The 23,591-nt window shown below is 47.7% G+C and overlaps 1 protein-coding gene across 2 annotated transcripts in view; it reads right to left on the minus strand.

The window, feature by feature from the left end:
- The window catches only part of LOC110304366 (RNA-binding protein Musashi homolog 2-like), a 152,591-nt gene that overhangs the window by 5,741 nt on the left and 123,259 nt on the right, over positions 1-23,591 (minus strand). Inside the window, exon 6 of one of the 2 annotated variants that reach the window (XM_029484163.1) lies at positions 7,734-7,826. In XM_029484163.1, the coding sequence (XP_029340023.1) occupies positions 7,734-7,826 (93 nt within the window). Of the gene's footprint in view, positions 1-2,807; positions 7,827-23,591 lie in introns of those variants that run through there. The other variant, XM_029484162.1, reaches the window with a different exon arrangement.

The following is a 23,591-nucleotide window of genomic DNA, read 5'->3' on the forward strand; positions in this document are numbered from 1 at the left end:
GCAGACAGGGGGGGGGTAAGCTTCAGGCGGTGACTGCTCTGACTGTTCCTTTACTCCTAGTATCTGAGTTCCAATCCTAGGTAAACAGTTACAACTGGTCACTCTACCTTTGGCCAGCCCAAGTCCCTACAAGCAGGAATCTGTCTTGTTACAAACAGTATCAGGATGGCTGGCTCCCCGGCCCTGTGCTGCCTCCCACCCTTTCCTCTCTTCCATCTGTCTCCACCCACTCCAGCTGCAACAAGTAATAGCCAGCCCTCCACAACAACAGACCCTCCATCCAGGTTCCTCCATCTCAGAAGAAAACGCATCCCACAAAGAAGAGAGCGCTGTTGCCTAGGTGGCAGAGAGTATGCGACCTTTCAGATCTCTCTTTGCCATCAGCGATACACCAAAAAGACAACACAAACCGAGGGAGAAACAGAAGCGGCGGAGACATGCTCAAGCTCCTAGTTATTTTATGCAAAGTTTCCCTCGGTGTTCATTAATGCCTGCTTTCCCTCCACCGTTTAATCTCTGCTTCCATTTCATTCTTAGGGGACTGTGACTATTCTAATTCAGCATTTGGATGACTTCATTTCCGCTCAAGTACACCCAGGTCAACTTGGAGAGAAAAGAAAGAGGAGGAGAAGAAAAAATAATCAGCTCAAAGCTATTAAATATCAGCCGCGAGCCTCGTGATTGGCTTTAAAGGCAGCAGTGAGGTTAGCAACAGTCAGAAACGCAAGGCTCCTGCCTCTTCCTGCCTGTTAACGTTTTTTTCCTGGGTCTTTTCTGTACTGTGGCTTCGAATGTAAATAAAGCACCTATTGGCAGCCCACTTAAGGGACTAAGTCACAGATATGGGGAGTCTCAAAATGCAGAGCTGTAAAAACTTACAGGGCAGAAACTTGACAAACCGGGCCATTCTGCACAGGCTATTCCTACGAGGACAAAGGCAGGGGGAAAAAGGAGAAGAAAGGGGAAGAAAAAGAAAAGCATACATGACCCACGTAATGGGTGTCCTATTGATGGGGTGGGGGTGGGGCAGAATCTCCATATCAATGCTCACTCCACAGAACAATTGGGTTGGATGTCTATGCCAAGTCTAAATGAACTGTGCTTTCTCTCCTTGAAGAACCACCCCTTGCACCCACTGGCACAAGCCTGGGCCATGTTTTCTGGTGCTTTTTCAGTTCCCACTGAAAACCATCTTGGGAGAGAAAGCTTTCCTTTCTCATGCTAACAACTCCTTTGTAAGTGACCTCTTCAGAGGCCTCCAGGAGGACTCTGGGAAGGTGAGCCCCCTGGAAGTACTTCCAGTTCGTTCGCTCCCATCCTCACCACAGGCCTCATTAACTCCTTTGCTTCCAGGAGCTCCCTGGTCCTGCCTTCTTTCAAATGAACGAAAGCTGAACCCTGCAGGGCCACAGAGGAAAGCAGCAAAGGGCGAGGCCCTGGGCCTTTACCTCCTATGCAAATGAAAGTGGCATTTGATTAACATAATCTCAAAGTTTGCCCAGCTTGGAACCCAGAAGGCATGGGGATATTTTTCTATTTGTATATTTTAAAACACTGTTAACGGTACAATAATAATGTCTGATGCCTTTGCCTAACAGCTGGCTATATTTTGTACACTAAGAGGGAAATGGGACGCCTTCCTGGAAACCTTCTGTCTATTTTAGGAATTCTTGTTTGAAGCAAAAACATGAAGATTTAGGAGAAGTGAGGCTAGGGAGCTGAATCTATTTCTAACTCCACTGGCCAGAGCAGAAACAAGGTTGGGAGGCTGACGCGAGCAGGAAGACACAAGCACAGGGAGGATTTACAGCCAGCATAGCGACCTTGTTAACTGGTGGTGATGCTGTCTGCCACCTGGGCCTAATCGGAGAATGTGGGAAATGAGGCAGCACTTTGCTGTCCCCTGTCCTCTTCTCCATAAGATATGCTTCTGAAAGGAGGGATTAACAAACCAGACAGAGGACAGGAATGACGTGGGGACAACATTGGCTTTGCATCAGGCTATCTCAGGATCATGAACTGAGGGAATAAGTCTTCCTGGCCCCACTTACAAGTCTAAGGAACACTCCAGGCTCTGGAAGATGCCAAGCAGATGAACAAGGAGGCCCCCTCCCCTCCTGCCAGCCCACCTGCTCAAACCACTTCAGAGGATGAAGGCCCCGTGGGAGCAGAGACAGCCACAAAGGACACACACAGATTTTTGTTTTCCAGGCTACTTCTGAGAGAATCACACACTGTACAGAGCTGTTTATCTGTGCCACACATTTGGAAGTGATAAAAAAAAAAAAAAAATCTACCCCAGGATCACAGTCCACTTTCAGGAATATGGTAACTTGCCTCTTTATTTCTCACAAATCCCTTGCTTTTCCAATTTCAAAGGCTTTATGCCGGGGTTTTGTTTTGGTTTTTTTCCTTCTAGGTAAGACTCTCCTCACACTTTCTGAATCAAAAGGAATCCAAACAGAGGCCACAGCCACACCTCCATATACCTACTATAGCCTGGGGCTAAAAGGCAGGCACCAGGTTTTCACCTTCAAAATATGCACTCCCAGAGCCCCCACATCAGTGGAATAAAGGAGAGGATTCCTATGTGAAAAAGCCAGTTCATTCTGGTTTCCAACTGTTTTTCCTATGACGTTTTCAAACATCACTCACTCTTTGGAGCCTTAGCTAATTTTCTCAGCCCCTCACACAGCCCAGCTCCTGCAGAAGGTGCTAAGAGCACTACCCCCACCCCCTCACCCCCCACCCACGTTCTTCCCAGAGAGCTCCCTTCCCTGGAAGCCAAGAAGTTATAACTTCCCAGACCCTATCCTTCCTTGCTGTCTTTGCCCCTCACCATCACCACCACCAGCTGGCCCACGAAGGGGTTAAGGCCCTCATATCAAGCCACAGACTCAGGCCCAGGCCCAGAGGGGACATGGGAACCAGGGCAGCGGGTGATAAAAGGCTGGATTGTAGCAGCCCACTGGATTGGAAATGACTTGCCGGCCTAATGAAACAGAACGCTGGCAGTAAGACAGAATGAAAGGAGAGAGACAATGGACACCAAGACAAAGGGTGTAGAGTCGGTTCGGCTCAGCAAAATGAGCTCACTTTGTTGTTGGGAAAAGCCAAAGCCGATTAGGATAAACCAATGACTAAGCATACGTCTTCCAAAGTAATTACACAGCTCGCCCTGTGGAGTATAATTGGAAGCCTCCATGGCTCTCACCGGAGTACTGTGAAGTCAGCATCACCTAGGGAGCTGAGGGGAGCAGAGCTGGCCACTGGCGCTGCCCTGGCGCCTCGCCTCGGGAGCAGCTGAGAAATGGGAAACTTTCTTCTCCATCCAGCACAAGGCAGAGGGGTCAACTCTGCTTCCAGTCCTCTTTGATCAAATTTCTATCATGAATGTAAGTATGAGAATGGAACTTACGGAGGAGCCCAAAGGGGAGTGGGGAAAGGAGGAGGAGGAGGAGGGCTTCTGCAGCCCAGGGCACTTTGTTAAGAGATGGGCTCTTTGGAGTGGTTCTGCTCCAGCATATCAGAACATCAGTCATCTGCCAGCGTTTGAAATGGTCTATATACATCACTGCTGTTATGTATGAAATCACGAACACAGATAATATCCACCAAGAAACCAAGGCAGTTAAATAAATTACTGGAGATGAGCGGGTTTTGACAAATGAATAAGCCCTGTTCCCTGTGCATGAGAGTCGGCTGACTGCCCAAGGAGCAGACAGGGTTTTATCAAGAGCACAGAGAGCCTAGCTCGTGCCACGAGGGCCTATCCGGGCTCTACTCAGCCTGGCTGTGTGAGCTTGGACAACTTCGTTCCCACCACCCACATCCATCCTGGAGATGCCATGTGTCCAACTTGACATCTTTTAAAGTACATTTTAAAATGCATTTAAAAGCTCAGCACCAAACACATATTAACTGTAAATCAGAAACATCAACACACTGTAAAACCATCTTAAGATGAAGGTTTGAACGTCATGAGTTTGGATCATTCAGACCCTGCCTGGAACAGGAAGACTGAAAGTAACGTACTCAGTTTTTCTGGGCCTTACTCATAGGACGACAATTCCAGCTTATAAATAGTGCCCTTTTCCAAATAAAGAATGCAGTCTCCAATCAAGACGCACTATCCCTGCATCACGAATCCCAGAAATAAACTGTAATGTGGTGACAACTGTTTTGCTTACTACATACCACGCTTGCTACTGTGAGCAATGTATTCTTTGGTTAGTCTATAAATACCTCGGGTTATATTCTATCTACTTCTATTTAAACACTCTCTACAGGACTTTCTCCGCTTAAAGACCAGCCTTGGAAATAATTCCGTTCAGGGGTCAATGAGACACACAGGCCAAATCTGGCTCTTTGTTTGTTTTTATAAAGTTTTATTGGAACACAAGCACAGCCATCTGTTTATATATGGGCTGCAGTTGTTTTCACCCTACAATAGCAGAAGCTACAATAGAGACCATATGGGTTATAAAGCAATCTACCAGCCTTCACAAATCCGTCAACAGGTTCCCCAGAAGGGAAACTGAGGCTAGAGCCAAAGTCTGTCACTATATTGCTAGAGGCCATCCTGTGGTCAGGCTCATCCCAGAGACTTTGGAATACTGCCTACCTGGCCATTCTCCATGGAAGGCACTAGAAACAGCCACCGAGTGGGGAGTGACAGCAATCTAAGTCTGCTGAGTCCTGTGCTAGAGGCTTCATTCCATGATCACATTTTGATAGAAACAAGCCTCAGCATTTCTAACTTGGGGGGAGGTGTGTTAAATCTTCTTCGAGGAAAGTGGGGAAAAAACAAAAAGGGTAGCGAAGCCTCCAGTCTGAGTTATTTAAAGCTGTGTGTCCTGTGTACCCAAACCATTCACAGCAATGACATAGTTAAGCGACCCCTTAGTTCAGCCCCTTGATAGCGGCCATGCCCCTGAAACAAAAAGCTGGAGCAGCTGTCACCTCAGGCAAGGTGGAAAAGGGAAAGGGCCAGTAAAAGATGGTGACAGAGACCCAAAGTTTGGCACACTCTGCACAGGGGCCATAGCGAGATGGGGGAAGTCCAGACACAGCAGCAGAGTGGGCCATTCTGGCTCAAACTTAAATCTCTGTGGTCTCTACTATCCTCCCAGCCCAGGGGGCTACCCCAACACCAACCTGGGGCACTGTTGTGTGCATACTGGACACACCATGCCTTCTTCTCCTGCCAGCACTAAAACCCCAACTTATGCGGAAACACAGGGATGCCAGCAAAAAGTTAAACAAGTAAATGGCTCAACCTGGCATTTGACAGTTAGTACTCATTAGGGAATAAACTTACACTAATTTGCCATTGGCTTCCAGACGTCCCCACATGACCTCATGCGTGCATGCTGTAAGATGCTCTATGTATTAATATCCACCTTCACAGCCCACCCCTGCCCCTGCACACCAGAATATACTCTAACAAAAGATACAGTCAGTTTGTCCATCTGCCCATTCCCGTGGCTGGTTTTACTCACAGCCCCTGAGGCCTACCAAGCCACTCTCCCTACTGCAATCATTCTGGATTCAAATGAACAATACCAGAATCCTGAGAGGCAGTGAACCCTGCCCAGGGTGCCATAGTCATAACACACCAGACTCCAGCAAATGACAAATAAGCTCTTTGGAACACAAGCGCAGATAGCGTTCAAGCATATGCACGAAATGAGCTGCTAGCTCGTGAACAGAGAGTGTTACCGGGTTTTGATACATCCAAAAGCCTCCTTAGTCCTTTAATAAAACACTCTGTAAGTTTATGCATCCTGTCAGGATCCCCAAATATTACTGCACAATTAACTGGGCAGCATCCGAGCCAGCAAGTGCCATGTTAAGGAAGATGGTCTATGACTGCTGCGGAGACAAAGGGACAACTATCCTCGAGATGGCATTGGAAGCTGCCACGGGCACGGCAAAAGCCTACAGAGCATCCCCCTGCTGCTGAGAATCAAGCAAGCAAGTAAGCAAGGTTGAGATGTGCAGATGTGCTGTCTGCAGCAAGTATAAGCCTGTCTAGAATACACTAACAACTCATCTAGGCAGCGGCAACCTCCCTGACATCTGCAAATGGGCCCATGAGATTCCAAGGCAGGTTATGGCTAGAAAAAGAAATCCCACTTCGTGTTTGCAAACACTACCCCTGGACTCTATTTGAAGGCAGGAAGATATGAGAGAGGGCCCACCCTCCAGAGTAAAGTGCAAGAAGGACTGGTCTCATTTAATTACTTCCAATCCCTCTCCCTAGGCGATGGGGGGAGGGGGGGAGTGATGGTTACCTCCCCCTAGTGCCATAAATCGCTCTCAGAAAAAGCAGCCCTGTAACTCTGGTGGTCAGTGGGCATCAGTACACCTAGCTTTCCCTGTGAGCCACCCAGAATGAATAAGCCCCCCAGATGGGAAGGAAGGCCAGGAGGACTGTGGGAAAGGCTGCTTTCAAAACCTTTCTGGGTGGGCAACTCCATGCCCACATCAAAAGCATAGCTGAACTGGAAGAGTCTGGTTTCTCCTTGTTGCATGGTCTCCCATCCATGTAGAAATTGATGAATACAAGAGAGAGGGGAGCGGGGGAGATCTTCAATTCAAAGCTAAATAAAGGCCATGGCCCTCGTCTCAGGCACTGGCTCATGAAGAGACACAAACAGTGATTAAGTCATGGCTGTCCACTGCCCTGGGCAAGCAAACAAAACACAGAACCTTCAGGCCAACTAGTGGGTGGCAGTGCCCTTGTCCTGGCCGATGGCAAGCAGGACGGCCATCGTGGGAGTAAAGGAATAAAAGCTCAGAGCGGGCACCGTGCCTTCCCAGGGTACCACAGAGCTCTGCTATGTCAGCCTTTCAACAGGGAAGACACAGACCTCTGATGGAAGGAGCCGATCCCATGCGTGGGCTCCCATGACAACACCCACAATTACTCAAAGGAAGCAGGAAGTGGAGAGCCAGCTCAGCCACTCACCTGCCAACCTCCTTTAGATCTATGACTTCTGTGGGAGCTAGAGAAAGGAGATCACACAAAGGCCAACACAGGGCAGCATGACATCTGAAGAGATTGCTCCTGCCTCTCTTTCACCAACTAGAAAGCAGCTGACAAAACCGCCGCCCACTGATGCTCATCTTCGTGGCTGACTGCACCCCGCACCTTCTCACCCTCCGTTTCCTGACCGAGGACTCCCATCCCAGGCCTGACAGTAGACCTGGGACATCAGTTTGCTACTGTCTCCTCCGCACTCAGGTCAGAAGGATGATGCATACAGCCAACATCTTACCCAAGTCTCCTTGGGCACTTAACAGGGGACTGTTCCACTGCCAAGGGGCCCCAGAGATCTTCATGTTTGAATGTCATTTTCCAGAAAGACAAGAAGGGAGGAATCCCAGCATGGACCCATAGGCCATTACCTCTCACAGCTTCTGTGGGCGTCTGTGTCCTGTGAGTCACAGCCCCACATCCTTCCCCAGTCCTGGCCCCATGTGGCTGGCGAATGACAGCAAAACAGTACTGAAAGGCCACTCTGTGTGCTCCTGCAGGCACATAAGGCACCATGCCAACCACAAGCCAGACTCTTCCACTTTGGCTCCTGGAGTTCCAGATAAATACTGATGGGGAGGTTCAAGACTCGGTTCTAGAGGCTGCAGCTATAGCAGAGTCCTAGGCAACCACATCCCAGGATCCACCTAAACCGGTGGATGGGTACTGTCCAGCCATGCTCATCACTTACCTTGCCAAACTGCTCGAAATACTGCTTTACATCTTCCACTACTGTGTTCGCAGACAATCCTCCTACGAAGATTTTCTTTGTTCTTGTGACCATCTGTAAAGGATGACAAGAGGGAGGGGGTGGGTTAACCGAGTTATCAGAAGCAGGGCTTCAACTAGGCTTCAACACGACTTGCTGTAGAGTCTCCCAGGAAGGCAGTCTACAACCTGTGCTAGCCTCTTGGACCAGACCATTAGATAGTTAAGGATGCTGAAGTCAGCCAATTTGCATATCTTAAGCATTTAGCCAGCCAGATCCTACTGGAACTTCTTGACGGTACAGGGGCCCCTAGGACCTCTGTGGCCACAAAACATGGCTTCATTAGCATATAAAGAAAAATCCCAAAGTAAACTATTTTAAAATCAAACAAAAAAACACAGCTAGATGCAAAAACACAAAGTGGCCAAAACCTTGTCAATTAAGATCACATGCCCACAAAGATGTGGGCAACAGAAATTGCTCTTGATGGAGTTTTGTTTTTTTTTTTTTTTTGTTTTTTTTTTTCCTTTTGTTTTTTAAAAAAAGTTGGATGGGCAGGAAAGGGGGTGGGGTTGGCAAGAGTTGTGGGCGGGGTATGCACATGATCAAAGCATGTTGCATGGGTTTCTCAAAGAACTCATAAACTGGTTTTTAATTGAATACATGAGGACTATGGGTAGCTCTTGCTTCAAATGTTCAAGGTCCTGGCTCAATCCCCAGTACTTAAAAAAAAAATTGCATACACAGTCAAATGAGGTGTGGACTTTCTCTGCTCAGCAGCTCTCATGCTGGTCTATGCCTGTAGCTAAGACAGAAGCTGACCCTGCACTTAGGGACCACCCTGCAAGCTTTGCCCTCTGCACTGCCTGCAGTTCACCTCGATCAACCCTATGGCTGCCCCAGGAAACCCCAGGTTTCCACACCTTTATTCTCACAGGTCTTTCTCCCTGGAATGCCTCTCCACTCCCAGATCTTCCCATGGCAAGTTGCAACAATCGTCCAAGTTTCCATGACCTACTTCTAACTCCAAAATATCCACCTGCTGTCCCAGCTAACCTGATATTAGTCTCACCTCCTCTGAAGTACCCGACATAGCTCATACACACACTAGGCCATGATCCACACTAAACCGCTTTCTCCTTTGAATGTTCAGGCAGGACCTCAACAAAACCGATGGGGCTGGGCAAACAGACGCTAACACTGAAATCCAATGAGAGCAAATATGGCCCACATCCTAGACTCCTATCAGCTCCAAAGGAAAGGAAGAAGGAAGCCACATCATATAAACTACTTAGGGCAAAGACCAAAAGTCCTGTAAGAGGAATAGACAATCAAGGAGAAGACTTGAGTTTGGAACATGTGTTTTAAAACTAAAGGGCAGATATGGTGGTATACAACTCTGAGCATGGCACTCAGGAGACTGGAGGAGGACAGAATAGAATGGCACAGCAAGATCCTGTCTCAAAAAAGTAAATAAAATAATTGAAAAAAAAAAAAAAAGAACTAACAAAAAGTAGGAAAATGCCGGGCGTGGTGGCGCACGCCTTTAATCCCAGCACTCGGGAGGCAGAGGCAGGCGGATTTCTGAGTTCGAGGCCAGCCTGGTCTANAAAGTGAGTGCCAGGACAGCCAGGGCTACACAGAGAAACCCTNTNTNNNAAAANAAAAAAAAAAAAAAAAAAAGTAGGAAAATCTAGTGGGCACCAAGTATCACTAGTTTGACTGAAAATAGTAAAAAAAAAAAGGAGCTGGGCATGGTGGCGCACGCCTTTAATCCCAGCACTCTGGAGGCAGAGGCAGGCGGATTCTGAGTTCGAGGCCAGCCTGGTCTACAAAGTGAGTTCCAAGACAGCCAGGGTGTGTGTGTGTGTGTGTGTGTGTGTGTGTGTATAAAAAAGTGGTCTATGCTATTATAGCTGAATGCAGGATACAGGACAGGTGCCACACCTTCCTGAATAGCTGTCACGTCTCCACCAGGTCTCTTAAAATATTCAATGAATGAATGAATGAACCGAATCATCCACAACAAATCACCTGGGGTCACACCGTACAAGTGGGCCATACTGCTGACATGCTGGAACAGAAAAGACACTAGAAATCCAGCTTTGGTGTCTCACTGCACTTGTGACTTCAGGTGGGACTCCCTCTCTCCTCCACTCGACAAGGTGGCCCACATAGTCCCATCTGCCACCCAACCCTCCTGAGTCCAAGAATGGTTTGCCCAAGTCAGAAAGAGGCGTCCAGATTCAGGAAGCTCAGGCTTTTAACTGGAAGCTGCCGGTGGGCACGTAAGCCACATGGCCAATGGCTGGCCCCAAACTAGAGCACGTATCGTGCTTTCTGTATGGTTTCAAGTGGACACTGTCCTAATGGCCACGTCCTGCCAGCTGCTTCCTCCTGCTGCATGGGGACACTACTCATCTAAAACTGTGTGGTTTACTGGGTTTCTCTTCTCCAGCAACTAAAGATGAGAGGATGTCACATGTGAGAACATACTAGAAAAGATCCTGCCAGCATCTGCATGCAGGGCTCTCTTGATAAGCTAGTTGGCTGTGACCTCTTCTTGCTCCTGCATTCATCTCCTGTCTCTCCCGTCCCTATGCTCTTCCTGATACACCAAGCTCTCCTCGAGAGTCAAACTCTATCAATGCTCTGCAATTGTTAATCTTGACTGTGAATTAGACTGAGAAAGCTTAAAAAAAATCAGTAAAGCACGCCACTGAGTGTGTCTTTGAGATCATTTCTAGTGCCCGCCAACCCACTGACAGGTACTAAGCAGCAACTAAAGGGGAAAAAACTGCCTTGGATATAGGCAGCACCGTGCCAAAGGCCAGGGGCCCAATGAAAAGGCAGGAAAAGGAAAAAGGTGATCCAGGCACATGTGTTTCTTCTCATGCTCATTCACACTCCCTACAGTGTTTGTGGGTCGCCATGCTATAAGCTGGTCTCTCCACTTAACTCAACAGAAACCTCAAGCCAATAGGAAATTCCTGCCCCCTCAAGTTGCATTCAGCGATAACAATGAGCAGAGCTGACTACTATGGGCCCTCTTCGGATTTCAATCCCTTCCTATACTTACTAATGGTCAAATTCTACTAACCTAACTCCCCTAATGTATTCACTCAACAGACCCATTAAGTGCTGGGCACGGGTGCATACATGCTAAGAGAACGTGGAATCCAATCCACTATAAAATAGAAATATAATAATTAGCTTAGCACACAAGCTCCCATGAGGCCCGAGTTAAATACCATATGCCAAAGAGTCTAGCAGGGCACGCTGAAGATGACAGCTAGACGGTCACTGTAACTGAACCGAGAGTCACTTAGTAAATCCATCCTTTATACTTAAAAATAAATGTACAGCAGAAAAACACGCTATACAAATAGCTTCTTTTTTTTTTAATTTATTTATTTTATTTATATGAGAACACTGTTGCTTTAGTCAGGCACACCAGAAGAGGGCATTGGATCCCTTGACAGATGGTTGTGAGCCACCATGTGGTTGCTGGGAATTGAACTCAGGTCCTCTGGAAGAGCAGTCAGTACTCTTAACCACTGAGCCATCTTTCCAGCCCACAAATAGCTTCTTTTTTTTTTTAAAGATTTATTTATTTATTATATATATGTAAATATACTATAGCTGTCTTCAGACACCACAGAAGAAGCATCAGATCTCATTACGGATGGTTGTGAGCCACCATGTGGTTGCTGGGATTTGAACTCAGGACCTTCAGAAGAGCAGTCAGTGTTCTTAACTGCTGAATCATCTCTCCAGCCCCCACAAATAGCTTCTTTTAAAGAGTCAATCCTACCATCCTATCCTAAACCTCAGTAACTGCAAAAGCACTTTTTAGCATCTCCATGGAATATCTGATAATCCTATGGTTTAACTTTGGGTTCCTCTCTCCCCCCACCCCCTTGCTCTTTCCTTTCCTTTTTCCTTTCCTCTTTCCTTTCCTTTCCTCTTTCCTTTCCTTTCCCCTTTCCCTTCCTTCCCCCTTTCCCTTCCTTTCCCCTTTCCCTTCCCTTCCCCTTTCCCTCTCCTTTCCCTTTCCCTCCCCTCCCCTCCCCTCCCTTCCCTTTCCTCTTCTTCCTGTAAACTCCAACCAAGTAATTAGGTATTAACCGAGTAATTAGGTATCAGTAAAGAAACGTTAAGATAACTTCAAACATATCCATCCCACTGGAAGCCTCAAAGCACCTCTTCTGGGACTTTCCATGGAAGAAACCCCGTGGCCTCCTCACTGCTTAGAGAAAGGCGACACAGAACTGAGGCCCTACCTAGATTCCAAACATTCTTGGAAACCCAGAGAAGAAAAATCGACCACCCTGTCTTCATCCAAACTACTGGAGAGCTGAGCAACCAGTTAAATGAAAAGATCTCTTCATAGCCCTTCCACTGTTGCCTGGCAGCTGTGAGCATGCCAAGACAGAGCCCGAAACACAGAGACAGGCAGCCAGCTATAAATCTTACCCAGTCTCCCCCAAAAGCCTTTAAAACCCTTCCCTTTTTGAAAGGATGAGAAAATCCAGGCCCCGGACAGTGCAGCAAAACATCTGAGTTACTAAAACATCCTCTGTAGGATCCGGCCTAGATAAGCAAGGCTCGCTCTCTCTCTCTCTCTCTCTCTCTCTCTCTCTCTCTCTCTCTCTCTCTCTCTCTCTCTCTCTCTCTCTCTCTCTCTCTCTCTCCCTCCACTCTCCCTCCAGCAAACACTAAAAAAGAAACTAGTTTCATTAGAGACTTCTAGACATGAAAAGGCCAGAGGGGAAATGTGCTTCAGGAGAGGGAAGAAGCCAGGGGACACTGGCCTGTACATGGTGACCTCTCCCACCAGTGCCTTTGCAGCAGGCAGGTGGACAATGAGGTGATCTGCTCCCAGAATCTTCACACCATTACCACCAAATGGACTGTAGATTGGCTCTGTGATTTGCATTCTGGGGAGGGACGAGGGAGACAGAGGACCTGCAATCATAGTCTGTCTCTCTCTCCCCCCCACACCCCCATTTCCATGGCTACTGAGGAGGGCAGGGAGCAGAGAGGGCTGGGATGTTGGGCTCAGGTTCCACGAAGAATTAAACAGAAGTCTTCACATTCCACATAAGCACGGTGCAATGTCTGTGTGTAGGTTTGCATTACCCGTGTGTGCTCATGTGTAACAAAGCATGCTGGTGTATGCTTAGGGTAGGTCTAGTCTATCCTTGGGTCTGGGCTTCTAGTTCTCCAAAACTATCCAGTAGCCTGTTGCACTTTAACTTTCTTCTGACCTTGGAAAGGTGAACAGAAACGCACTGGTATGCATTCATCTCGGCTCTATGCTCATCTGAGGAATGAGAAATCCTTTCCACCAGTGACTGAGCCACCTGTGTCACTTCCCTGAAGCCTGGACATCAGCAGTCTCCACACATGGGGCCTCAAATACTGGTGACTACACAGCAAGATGACCATGGGCTGCAGTTGGCTCCCACAGTGCACTGAGATGAAAAAGTCACTGAGAACTCAAGGCCCCAAATCTCCAGGTAGTCAATCTTAGACTTCCTTCAGTTGGGGGTTTTGGTGGAGAACTGCAAGGAACTTTTATGTTGAAGTGCTTCACACTGTGGGGGACCCTAGGGACCTATTCAAGAGCCCTGTACCCCCCAGGATGACAAGGAATACAAGGTTTAGGGTGTCCGGGAACGTGTGTGTGTGTGTGTGTGTGTGTGTGTGTGTGTGTGTGTGNGAGAGAGAGAGAGAGAGAGAGAGAGAGAGAGAGAGAGAGAGAGAGTGTGCTTGTGTGCACACAGGAACGCAGGACATGGTCAGGCTCTCAAAGCCCTGCTGTGAAGTTTTGCATCTAGACCCGTAATTTAACTAAACACCAAAGCTCTCCACACACCCCTTGGCGCTACAAAAGCCCCAGCATGCATGCCAGTCCTGAAAATTGCTGTTTACACGTGGCCTGAGCCAGCTGCTAACTACAGCTGCACAGACACCCCACCTTCCTGCCTTTAGCTAGAGAGCTGGTGTGTGCTGGGCTGGAGTGAATTTTGGTTTTGATTTTGGTAAGTTTTTAAAACTCCTCTTTTAAAACAATGTGCTTCCATCTGAAATGATCACTCAGAGTAAGGGCCCACTTGTGGGTCTTATTCTGTAGTCCAGGCTTGAACTTGTAGCATTTCTCCTGCCTCAGTGCCTGTGGGGACCACAGGCATCAGTCATCATGCATGGTTACTGCAAAGGGAGAGAATTCCAATAGGGTGTTATGTGTGCAATGGGAGGTTAGGGGAAAGAACACTTAAGAACACACAAAGGGGGAAGTTAGCTCTAATACTATTGGCCCAAAGATACTAGTGATCACCAAAGCTAAAAGTCCAAATATGTCTTTTTTAAGATTTATTTATTAATTATATGTAAGTACACTGTAGCTGTCTTCAGACACACCAGAAGAGGGCGTCAGATCTCATTTCAGGTGGTTGTGAGCCACCATGTGGTTGCTGGGATTTGAACTCTGGACCTTCGGAAGAGCAGTCGGGTGCTCTTACCCATTGAGCCATCTCACCAGCCCCCAAATATGTCTTAAACCAAGCACACGAGAAGGCAGAAAGTGGGTCTCTCAGCAGATTCAGGCCGAGAATTCAAATCAACTCTCTTGCTATTATATGTTTGTTCTGGAAAAGAGCTCCAAGTCCCCTAGGTAGAAAATATGAACTATTTGCACCTCCAAAAGCCTAGGCTGCTCTTCCCCCCCCCCCCCGTGTCCTCTCACCCTGGGGAACTCTATGATAGAGAAAGCTCAGGATGGTTTGAATGCTAGCACGCTATGGGATCCAGTTCCTCATCCCCATCACGTGCATAGAAAAATCAAGCCCCAGCAAAAAGAATCATCTTCAACTCAAAGGCAAGGTGTGCACTATGGAGGACTCCTTCAAAAGGAGACTCCCATCCATTAGCCCAAGTGATAAAGGAGAATGTAGTGCTTACTGAGTCCAAAGTCAAGGATGGAATACTCCACCGAGAGTCCATGGCAGAGCTCCCTCTGCATTTGAGAATTTGACTCAGGCTTTATACTAACAACACATGAGCGGAGGACATGGGACAATTCCAACACCACCACCCAGGCCTCCAGGCCCATTCCCCAAGGTGTTCCTCCAAAGGACACCCATACCCCATTCCAATTTTGTTGGGGTATGGGTGGGCGGTGGTGGTTTAAGACAATGTCTTACTATGTAACCTTGGCTGGCCTGGAACTCACTTATGTAGATCTGGCTGACTCTAGAGATCTATCTGCCTCTGCCTCATGTGTGCTGGGATTAGAGGTACCCATCACAACCATCCCCAGCTCCCTGGAGTTTTTCCACCTTTCATTATGTTCACCACACCAAAATATTACTTGTCATGGCCACCACCATCAATATTTCTAGGGTCTGGGCAGAAAACAAGACTGGTGGTCAAAACGGGTCCCTCCAAAATTCACGTCTACCCAGGGCCTCAGAGCTTGACTTTACTTAGAAAGAAGGTATCTCCAATTGTCACCATAAAGCTCCTGCTGTGCTAGAATCTTGGACATGAGTGGGTTTTCTCAGGGCAGTGACTGCTACCCTTAATATGAAGGAGAAACGGGAAACATGTAGCTGTGTGAGGAAGGGGAAGAGTCATGCCAGCGGGTACCAGAAGCCTGGAGAGACGCCGCTGGGATGCCACCCAAAGATCAGACTTCTTTTTTTTATGATTTTTTTATTTTTATTTAATATGTATTGGTGTTTTGCCTGCATGTATGTCTGGGTGAGGTTGCCAGGTTCTCCTGGAGCTAGAATTACAAACAGGTGTGAGCTGCCACGTGGATGCTGGGATTTGAACTTGGGTCCTCTGGTATAACAGCCAACGCCCTGAACGGATGAGCTATTTTTCCAGCACCAAAGATCAAACTTCTATACTGTGAGAGAATGCATGTCTGTTGTTTAAACTACTTATATAAAGTCTGTTTACACACACACACACACACACACACACCTGTATGCCCTATAACAAAGGTCTACTCAGGAAAGGTCTGGGGTACTCCTTCCTCATCCTCATATTTTCTAGGTAATAACAGACCCAGAATCTGCCTGGACACTTTCCACCCATACTCCCATTTGTATGACCATCTAAAGGAAAGCAGGGTGCCATCTCCAAAGGAAAACAGGGTAAACACAGACAGCATCTATCAAAGGTACCTGATGGCAGGGTGGTGCAGGGAGAGCAGAACCAAGGACGATAAGGCTCTGAGTAGGGAGGTCAGTTCCTGGAGAAGGCACTTGAGAAAGAAGGGCCAGTGTCTGTAACTGGGAAGACTGCTACCACACATGAGAAAGGTTCTTGTGCTCAAAGGAAAGCCTTTTGGGGTTGGAGGGTGGGGGTGGGTCCCTTTCCAAGCACAGAGCTCTCTGTGGGCCTGGTCTGGTCTCTGCCCTTCCCACAAGGTACCTTAGAAGGGCCTCATGCCGTTCAACAACAGGTCTCAGCCTCTCTTCCCAGCTAAGGATAGTGGGCACCCAGTGCCAATGTGGAGTCAGAGCCCCTCCCCCTCCGTTCACAGAAGTCTCTAGCCCGTCATTTGTGATGCTGACTTATTTTTTCCGCCTGAGGGTACCATAAGAAACAAGTCTGACTCTTGGCCCTTCTAATTTTAAAACTTAAGATGCAAAAATGACAAGGTAGTTTCTGCTGATTCTGCTGTCTTTCAGAACAGGATAGCTAACCTTCCCAGTAACTCCAATCTTAGGTCCATACTCAAGAGTCTAGGGCACCCTTCCAGCCAAAATCTTTCACACACATATTGGTGGAGGCCCCAAAGCAAAGGCCCAAATGTTGGCCAATGCACGAGTGAACAAAAGGACAGCATGGCATTTGGCAGGAAGAAGAACAGAACAGAGACTGGGGAGGCCCACAAGAGCCCTGAATCCTCATACTAAGTAAACAACAGTCGTTGTCACAGACCACATATGTGAGACTACATGCATGAGCATCTGTAACGGGGAACTTGAGAGGGACATAAGGCAGACTGGGGGGAGGGAAGTCAGAAAAGCCAGTGGTGGCAAAAAAAGAGTTCAGGATTTCACTCTGAAAATTCTGTGAAGTTGACTGTGGAGGTAGGTGGTGGGTAGGCACATTTTTCTGTGAATATACTTTAAACTGCTGAATTGTTAACAGGTTAGAATTAACCCAAGCACCCAAGGAAGTGCTCTGCATGCTCCCCAACCACCCAAGGGAGTGCTCTCTCTGTGCTCCCTTCTGTTTTGTCCTCATTTAGTTCCACGTGCCTCAAGTCACACCCACAGTTCCGCACCCAGAGGGGAAAGTCTAAGTAACAATATTTTATGTTGCCTATTTCAGAAGTTAATTTAACTTCAGGGGGAACTAATTACAAAACAACCACCAATGTTTCTGGGCTCTCTCTCCCTTCCTGTCTAGAAAGACCTGCCAGAAAGCGCTAGGGTTCAAGCTACAGTTTGGCATTCTGTCTAAATAGCTTTAAAATTAGAAGGGGGGAAAATAGCCTTCATCTATATGGGGTTAGGATATAATTTACACACAATTATACAACACAGTCAGGTTACAACATTACCTCTGATTAAAACAACAGTAGCTCAGTAACAAGAGGGAGCGATCTCATAACGCAGTGACCAGGATGCTTTCCTGGGCTTTCGCCACCCCACCCTCACTCCCAGAAACCCTCTGCAAGGCTCCCTCCCAGACTCATTTTAAAAAATACTACTTCCTCTTACCCCCGGGGGAAAGCGGCAGCTGCAGGGGTGACCTGTCCACAGATCATATCAGAGAGTAATATCCTAGACAGTGGCATTGAATCAGACTGGGCTGCGGGCCGTAACAGAAAAGGCAGGGAGATGAGTATTGCTTTGGAGAAGCACAGGAAATTAAGGAGCGTGATCCACACATCAACCGATGCTGAGCGAGGAGGCTGGCTGCTCCTCATCCCTACCACAGGCATCCAAGCTGCTTAGTACCCACAGACAGCTGCTCCATCCTTGGGAACTCCCCCACCCCCACCCCCATACTCCCAATACTGTTCCATGAGTCGGACTCACTGGGATGAAGGCACCTGAACTTCCTCCTGTGTTCCAACAATGACCAATACATTTCTGTAATTAAAACCCATCGTCTTTGGAACTGTGCCTTTAGACTACATCAGACAGGAGCTACAGCCTTTACTGTGGTGAACCAGTGAGGAAACTTCGAAGAGGCCCCTCCAGAGAGCCCCAGCCAGGCAGCCAAAGACAGTTCTTCATAAGCCACTGGGAAGAGTGGGAGAAAAGAAGCCAGACAAGACAAGACAGCAGACTGCTATAAACCCCTCCTAGGGCCTGTGCTCATGGATCCCTCTGTGTCCATCCAAAGAGAAATCCTTCTAAATATGTCCAGCGTGGTAGCATAGACCTAGAGTGATCTTGCAACCGTAAGAACAAGTTTAAGCTATCATAGGTCAGTCTACCCATGCCTGCCTTTCTAGCACACCTCTGTATAGTATATAACAAGAATGAATGAAGTTCCCTAATAACTCTGAACTCCACTTTCCCTTCTATCAAATGGGTGTAAGACCCGAGCCTAGATAATATAAGTGGAGACCACCTGCTATTGTGAAATTACAACTGAGCATACACACACATGGGGGAGGGGCAGAGAAAAATTAATTGATGATTAACTGCCCTTTTTTTTTGCTTCCTCTAACAATAAAGTTAAGAGAAACCCACCTTCTGACTGAGCCTGCATATATAAACAGCCTCCCCGAGATCTAGCTTCCCCCATCGCCTCTTTGCTCTGGTCTCTCAGTGTCTATCTTGGTGTTCAAACTGGATAATGTCGGAAGCTCTCCTTGATGAAATCTGGACCATACACAGGTATCGGGATGCACTAATAACATCGTAAGCTCAGAGAATCCCTTTCTCTCTCCCAAACACTATGTAGACACCACCAGGGTGGTAGATGGTTTCCCACATGGAAATTACGTTTCAAACCGCCTCACAATCAAAAGCGCATGCCTGCTCTTTGGCCCAGCTCTGTGGTGGGTCTCCTTGTCCTCCACAGCGACCTTCAGGAAACACCAACGATGGGCTGAGAAGCTGTGCCGGAAAAACTCACATCACTCCCACTGCAAGAATTACAGACTCTCAGATACACAACTACAACAAGCCTTGCTTCAGTAGATGCCACTGGGCCTGGGAAAGACAGCCCAAGTGAGGAATTCCAGACCCTCCCCTCTGGTAATCTGGGAGTCATCTGTAAGAACAACAACCTGGCCTGCTCCTCTGGAGACAGAATAAAAACTTTGCTGCTTGGCAGGTTCTAAAACCCCTGCACCCCATCCCCCAAGCCCTCCAGTTGATTTCATGAAAAGAACAAATGGCGGCCTTAACCCTTAGCCCTGATTACCGTCATTACCATATTTTAGGTGTACGTGGCAATCAGCTCCTGATGAGCCCTGCTTTACCTAATCCATTGCACTGAAAGAGCTGTGCATTGGTGATCCTGTCCTGCAGATGCTCGGCCCTGACTGCCACCTTAGTTCCAGCGGGCCATGCCCAACCCCACCCTCAACAGTTCTTTACACATTCCCAAAAGGCTAGAATGTGCAGCCAGGTTTTGGCAAAAGGCTACTGCGGGTAACCTCGGGGAAGAAAAGGGAAGTGGGATAGACAATGACGGACAGCCGGGCTCTTTTCTACCATTGCCCTATCAGGATACAAAGGAAAAAAGATGAACAGATGAGCAGAGGCCATCCATCAGGAACCCACTGTCCCAGTGCAGCCTCTTACCTAGCTTAAGAGACAATATCTCTGGGAACTGCTGCAAAAACCACAGAAGATATGTTAAAGCGCTCACTCAGTCCATAGAACACTCTTCAGAGATGTGTATGATCCCAGTGGAGTGAGAACACAGACAAGAAGGTTAGGAAGGAAGGAAGGAAGGGAGGGAGGGAGGGAGGGAGGGAGGGCAAGATCATCTCTAGTAGTAAGCCTTCTCTGTCAGCTGTGTTCTGAGGATCAAGCCCTGTGTTAGGCTTGGCAGAAGAGATGCTCACAGCAAGTAAAGAGGCTGGGCTTAGGAACACAGGATTGAGCATGGCCTGAAGGATGAAGGTCAGCCAGGAATACCCAGGAGAAAAGGGCCTCCAAGGCAGAAGCTCGAATATCCTCAGTGGCGATGGAGTATGAGCCATGGGTGGCCGCTAGTCTGGTAGTGTGCAGAGTCTAACTGGGCAGGTGAGACAGGACGGCTCTTGCAGGCAGTGCCAGAGAACAGAACCTCCATGGGGCTTAACAGGGGAGGGTTCTTCAATCCTGTTGTTAAGGAGAAAAACACATCGATTCCAGACGGAAAGATAGGCCGAGTCGTTTCCATGCTAGCAAGAAGGTTTGGACAAAAGGACAGGGTGTGAGCCAGGGAGGAGATACCTGGATACTAGGACTACTAACTAAATTGCAAAAGGGGGGTCAGCTTTCCTGCCCCAAGACCTCTTCCTGCCTCTGCTGCTATCCTGTTCTAGAAACATCCTAAGAGCAGGAGGAGAGGTGAAGCCACAGTTACATAAAGAGATAAGCACACTGCACCCTTGGCTCAGTGGTCTTTGAAATATGCGACCTTCTGTTAAGTCATAAATTTAAACTGTCTTGGGGGAGGTGGGAAATCAGCCTCTCTTGCCCCCATAGGAAGTGCTGGTGTGGTTCCCATATTCTACAAGTAGGGGGGAGAAGGGGGACACAAAGAAGTGTTTGCAGTTAGACAATATTTTTTTTCATTAATTTCAATTTTTTTTTAACCATTTCACCCTTCAAAAATGCAAGGTGATCTTTCTAAACCCATGAGGGCTGCTGATACTCTGATAAGAGTGCTGATTCGGAGACAGGAGGGAGGGCAGAAGTGGGCACTGATCCCAGGATCCTGAGCAGGCCAAGCAGGCAGATCAAAAAGAGCAAGAACTTCCCCCAGTGATTTATGATGTGACCTCGGCGAGCTGCCGAGCTCTGTTTTCTTGTGTACAAAGGAGATGGAAATCAAGTGTGCAGGCATCAGATGGAAAGGCACCAAGAGCACCCGCAAGCTAGAATCCCTGTGTTCAAGAGGCTAAAATGAAAATGTGGAGAGTTCTAGACCGGCCCAGATAATATAACCAAAATTTGTGTGTGTGCCAACACTCCTTAAAAAAAAAAAAAAAAAAGGCAGGTGTAAAATAATCAGTACACGAAGCATGCTTAACACAGGACTGGGGCTCGAATGGCAGACATGAATCCCTCCCCATTCTTCTACTCCTTAGCCTTTCTTACTTCTGCCTGCTTGCCAGGGAACGAGGGTCAAACCTTCCCTGCCTGCCTCCCTCACCAAGCAGAATAAAAAGCACTTGAAAAGCCAAGAAATGCGCTCTATAAACTAAGAAACAAGTTACACAGACATCCTTCAGTTTTCTGCACACACAAGGGCTGGGGTGAACGAGCCCACCTCTGGCAGAAGCACTGGCAACCATTTGGGAAGGTCGAAGACACCTCAGTACGAAGAACATAGATACAGCCTATGAGAGGCAATGGTTTTATCAGCTTTCACCTCCACAGCTCCTGACCTTCTGAAGAGGAACAGACTGTCCCCCATTAGGAAGGTCATTTGGTGGGAGAGATAAAGCCATCTGTGCCTTGGAGGCAATATTTCTCTGCTACACCAATATCCGAATACATCCATGTTCTGCTCGTGCCAGGGACACACTTCTATAAGCTCTCACATAAAAAGAAAACTTGATTTTTCCAGTGAGGTAAATGGAAAGAGGAAAAGAAGCAACATTCTGAGCAAAAAAAATATTACCAAGCAAACAGCACTGGGCCAGCCAGGAACATGGCTACATGTGCCACATTACTGATGGCTTTATAGCCACGAGGTCTGCTCCATTGGAAGAACACTTGCACTGGGCAAACCAATAGAGAAGCGCCTCTCGCTAACTGATCTGGCTGTCTGTTTACTGAGGTTAAGAGGTGATGGGGGAGCCCAGACCTGTCAGCTAATGTTGAGGGAACTCATGTGGGTTCACTGCAGAGAGCTATGAAGGCAGTCACGTGGTCCACGGTATGGTGGCTAGCAGTTCTCTCTGAGGAACATTTTTGATAGGAAGGGCTTGTGCTTGGAGGTGAAAGCAGCTAAAGTCACTGCCTTCCATTTGCCATGGCTGTGAACTCTTGATAGAGGCATCTTCAACCCTTGGGGTGGTACCCAGGCCCACCTTGCACTCAGCAACTGCTTTGCAAAATCAAATCTCTCTTTCATCGGAGAAGAAAAAGCCGTCCATCCTGTTAAACCTCATTCACAATTCACCAGTCATTCATTTCACACACACACACACACACACACACACACACACACACACACACACAGGCTGCTTCTGTGCCAGGTGCTGAAATAGAGACTCAGGCAAATACACCACCCAGAAACCATGACCCCAAAGACAAGACAGTGGTCATTGTACCCCAGAACAGAATTTGGGGCTCTTATCTGCTTGGCTCACCCCCCACCCCCGTACTGGGAGTTTAGACAGAAAAGCAATCTGCAGATGACTCCAAGTCCCTGGACACCATATTCGCCTCCTCTCTTGTTCTTGGGTAATCCATACACTCCTTATTGCGAAGCTGGGCACGAGCTCTCAGGAGATAAAAGCCTTTGTTCCTAAGGAAAACAGCTGGCCAGAGTTCTGTGTAATAGCCACAGAGATGCAAGCAGAAAGCACTGGGATGGACAAGTCCGGCTACACTGAGTCAGCCATACCCTTCTCATTCGCTACTACTTGACCATGTGATGAGGCATTTTTGGGGATGTAAAAAGCCCACTGGTGACATTTATAAGAAATCAATGGTATTCACAGATATACTGGCAAATTTCCATCACCTAGGTATGTCATCTGCTGATAAGTCCTCAAGACTAAATGATGAGCATCATGTCACTACCAGGACCTGGAATCCCAAACGAAAAATTTTGAGTCTCTTGCTCTGGAAGATTCCCCCAGATGCAAAAGAAATGGAGGGAAGGGTGATGAGCTGGGTCAGAGGCATGGAGAGCTTCAGAGATGAAAGAGATGCCAGACTAGGGTTCTGAAGGCTGAACAGAAGTTTTTCCGGAAAACTAGTCACGTTAAGCATAGAATACCATCAACTTGCTTCAGTCCTTCTAAGTCTGACAAAGCGACGGGGGAAATCAAGTGGAAAAGAACATCTGTTGAGAGATAAGGACAGAGACGCAAGCAAGAATGACATCACCAGAGTCTTGTAGACCGTAACCAAGGAGACTGGACTCCATCCTGCGGGCAAAGGCTCATCGGTCATTAAGTTCCAAGCAGCTGCCTGAACCCGGGCAGATCTGCAGCCTATTTTAAGAGCCTTCTCTTGCCCTTCACAGAGGCCCTCCTTGTCTTCCTCAGCAGAATCTGCATTCCTGAAACCCAGGACACCTCTGATCATCGAGTGCAGCTGTTCTCCAAGTGGCATCTGTGGCTCATTTCCCGTTCAGCTCTCACACTCGCTGGAAATAAGGCTATCCTCCCCTGGACCACAAATCTTATCGTTCACTGTCTTCCTCTGATGCTTCCAAGCCTAACCACCCCCTAAAAATATAATAATAATAATAATAAAATAAAATTAATAAAAAATCGCTCTCTGTCCCTAGCAGACCCAGGACAAATGAACGTGTGAAAGCTCTGAGAAGCAGGCAAAGATGGTCTGCTCCAAAAAGACCTGGAGCCGGACGTGGTGGCGCACGTCTTTAATCCCAGCACTTGGGAGGCAGAGACAGGCGAATTTCTGAGTTCGAGGCCAGCCTGGTCTACAGAGT

Source organism: Mus caroli, chromosome 11 (genome assembly GCF_900094665.2).
Source record: "Mus caroli chromosome 11, CAROLI_EIJ_v1.1, whole genome shotgun sequence".
Classification (NCBI taxonomy): Eukaryota; Metazoa; Chordata; class Mammalia; order Rodentia; family Muridae; genus Mus; species Mus caroli.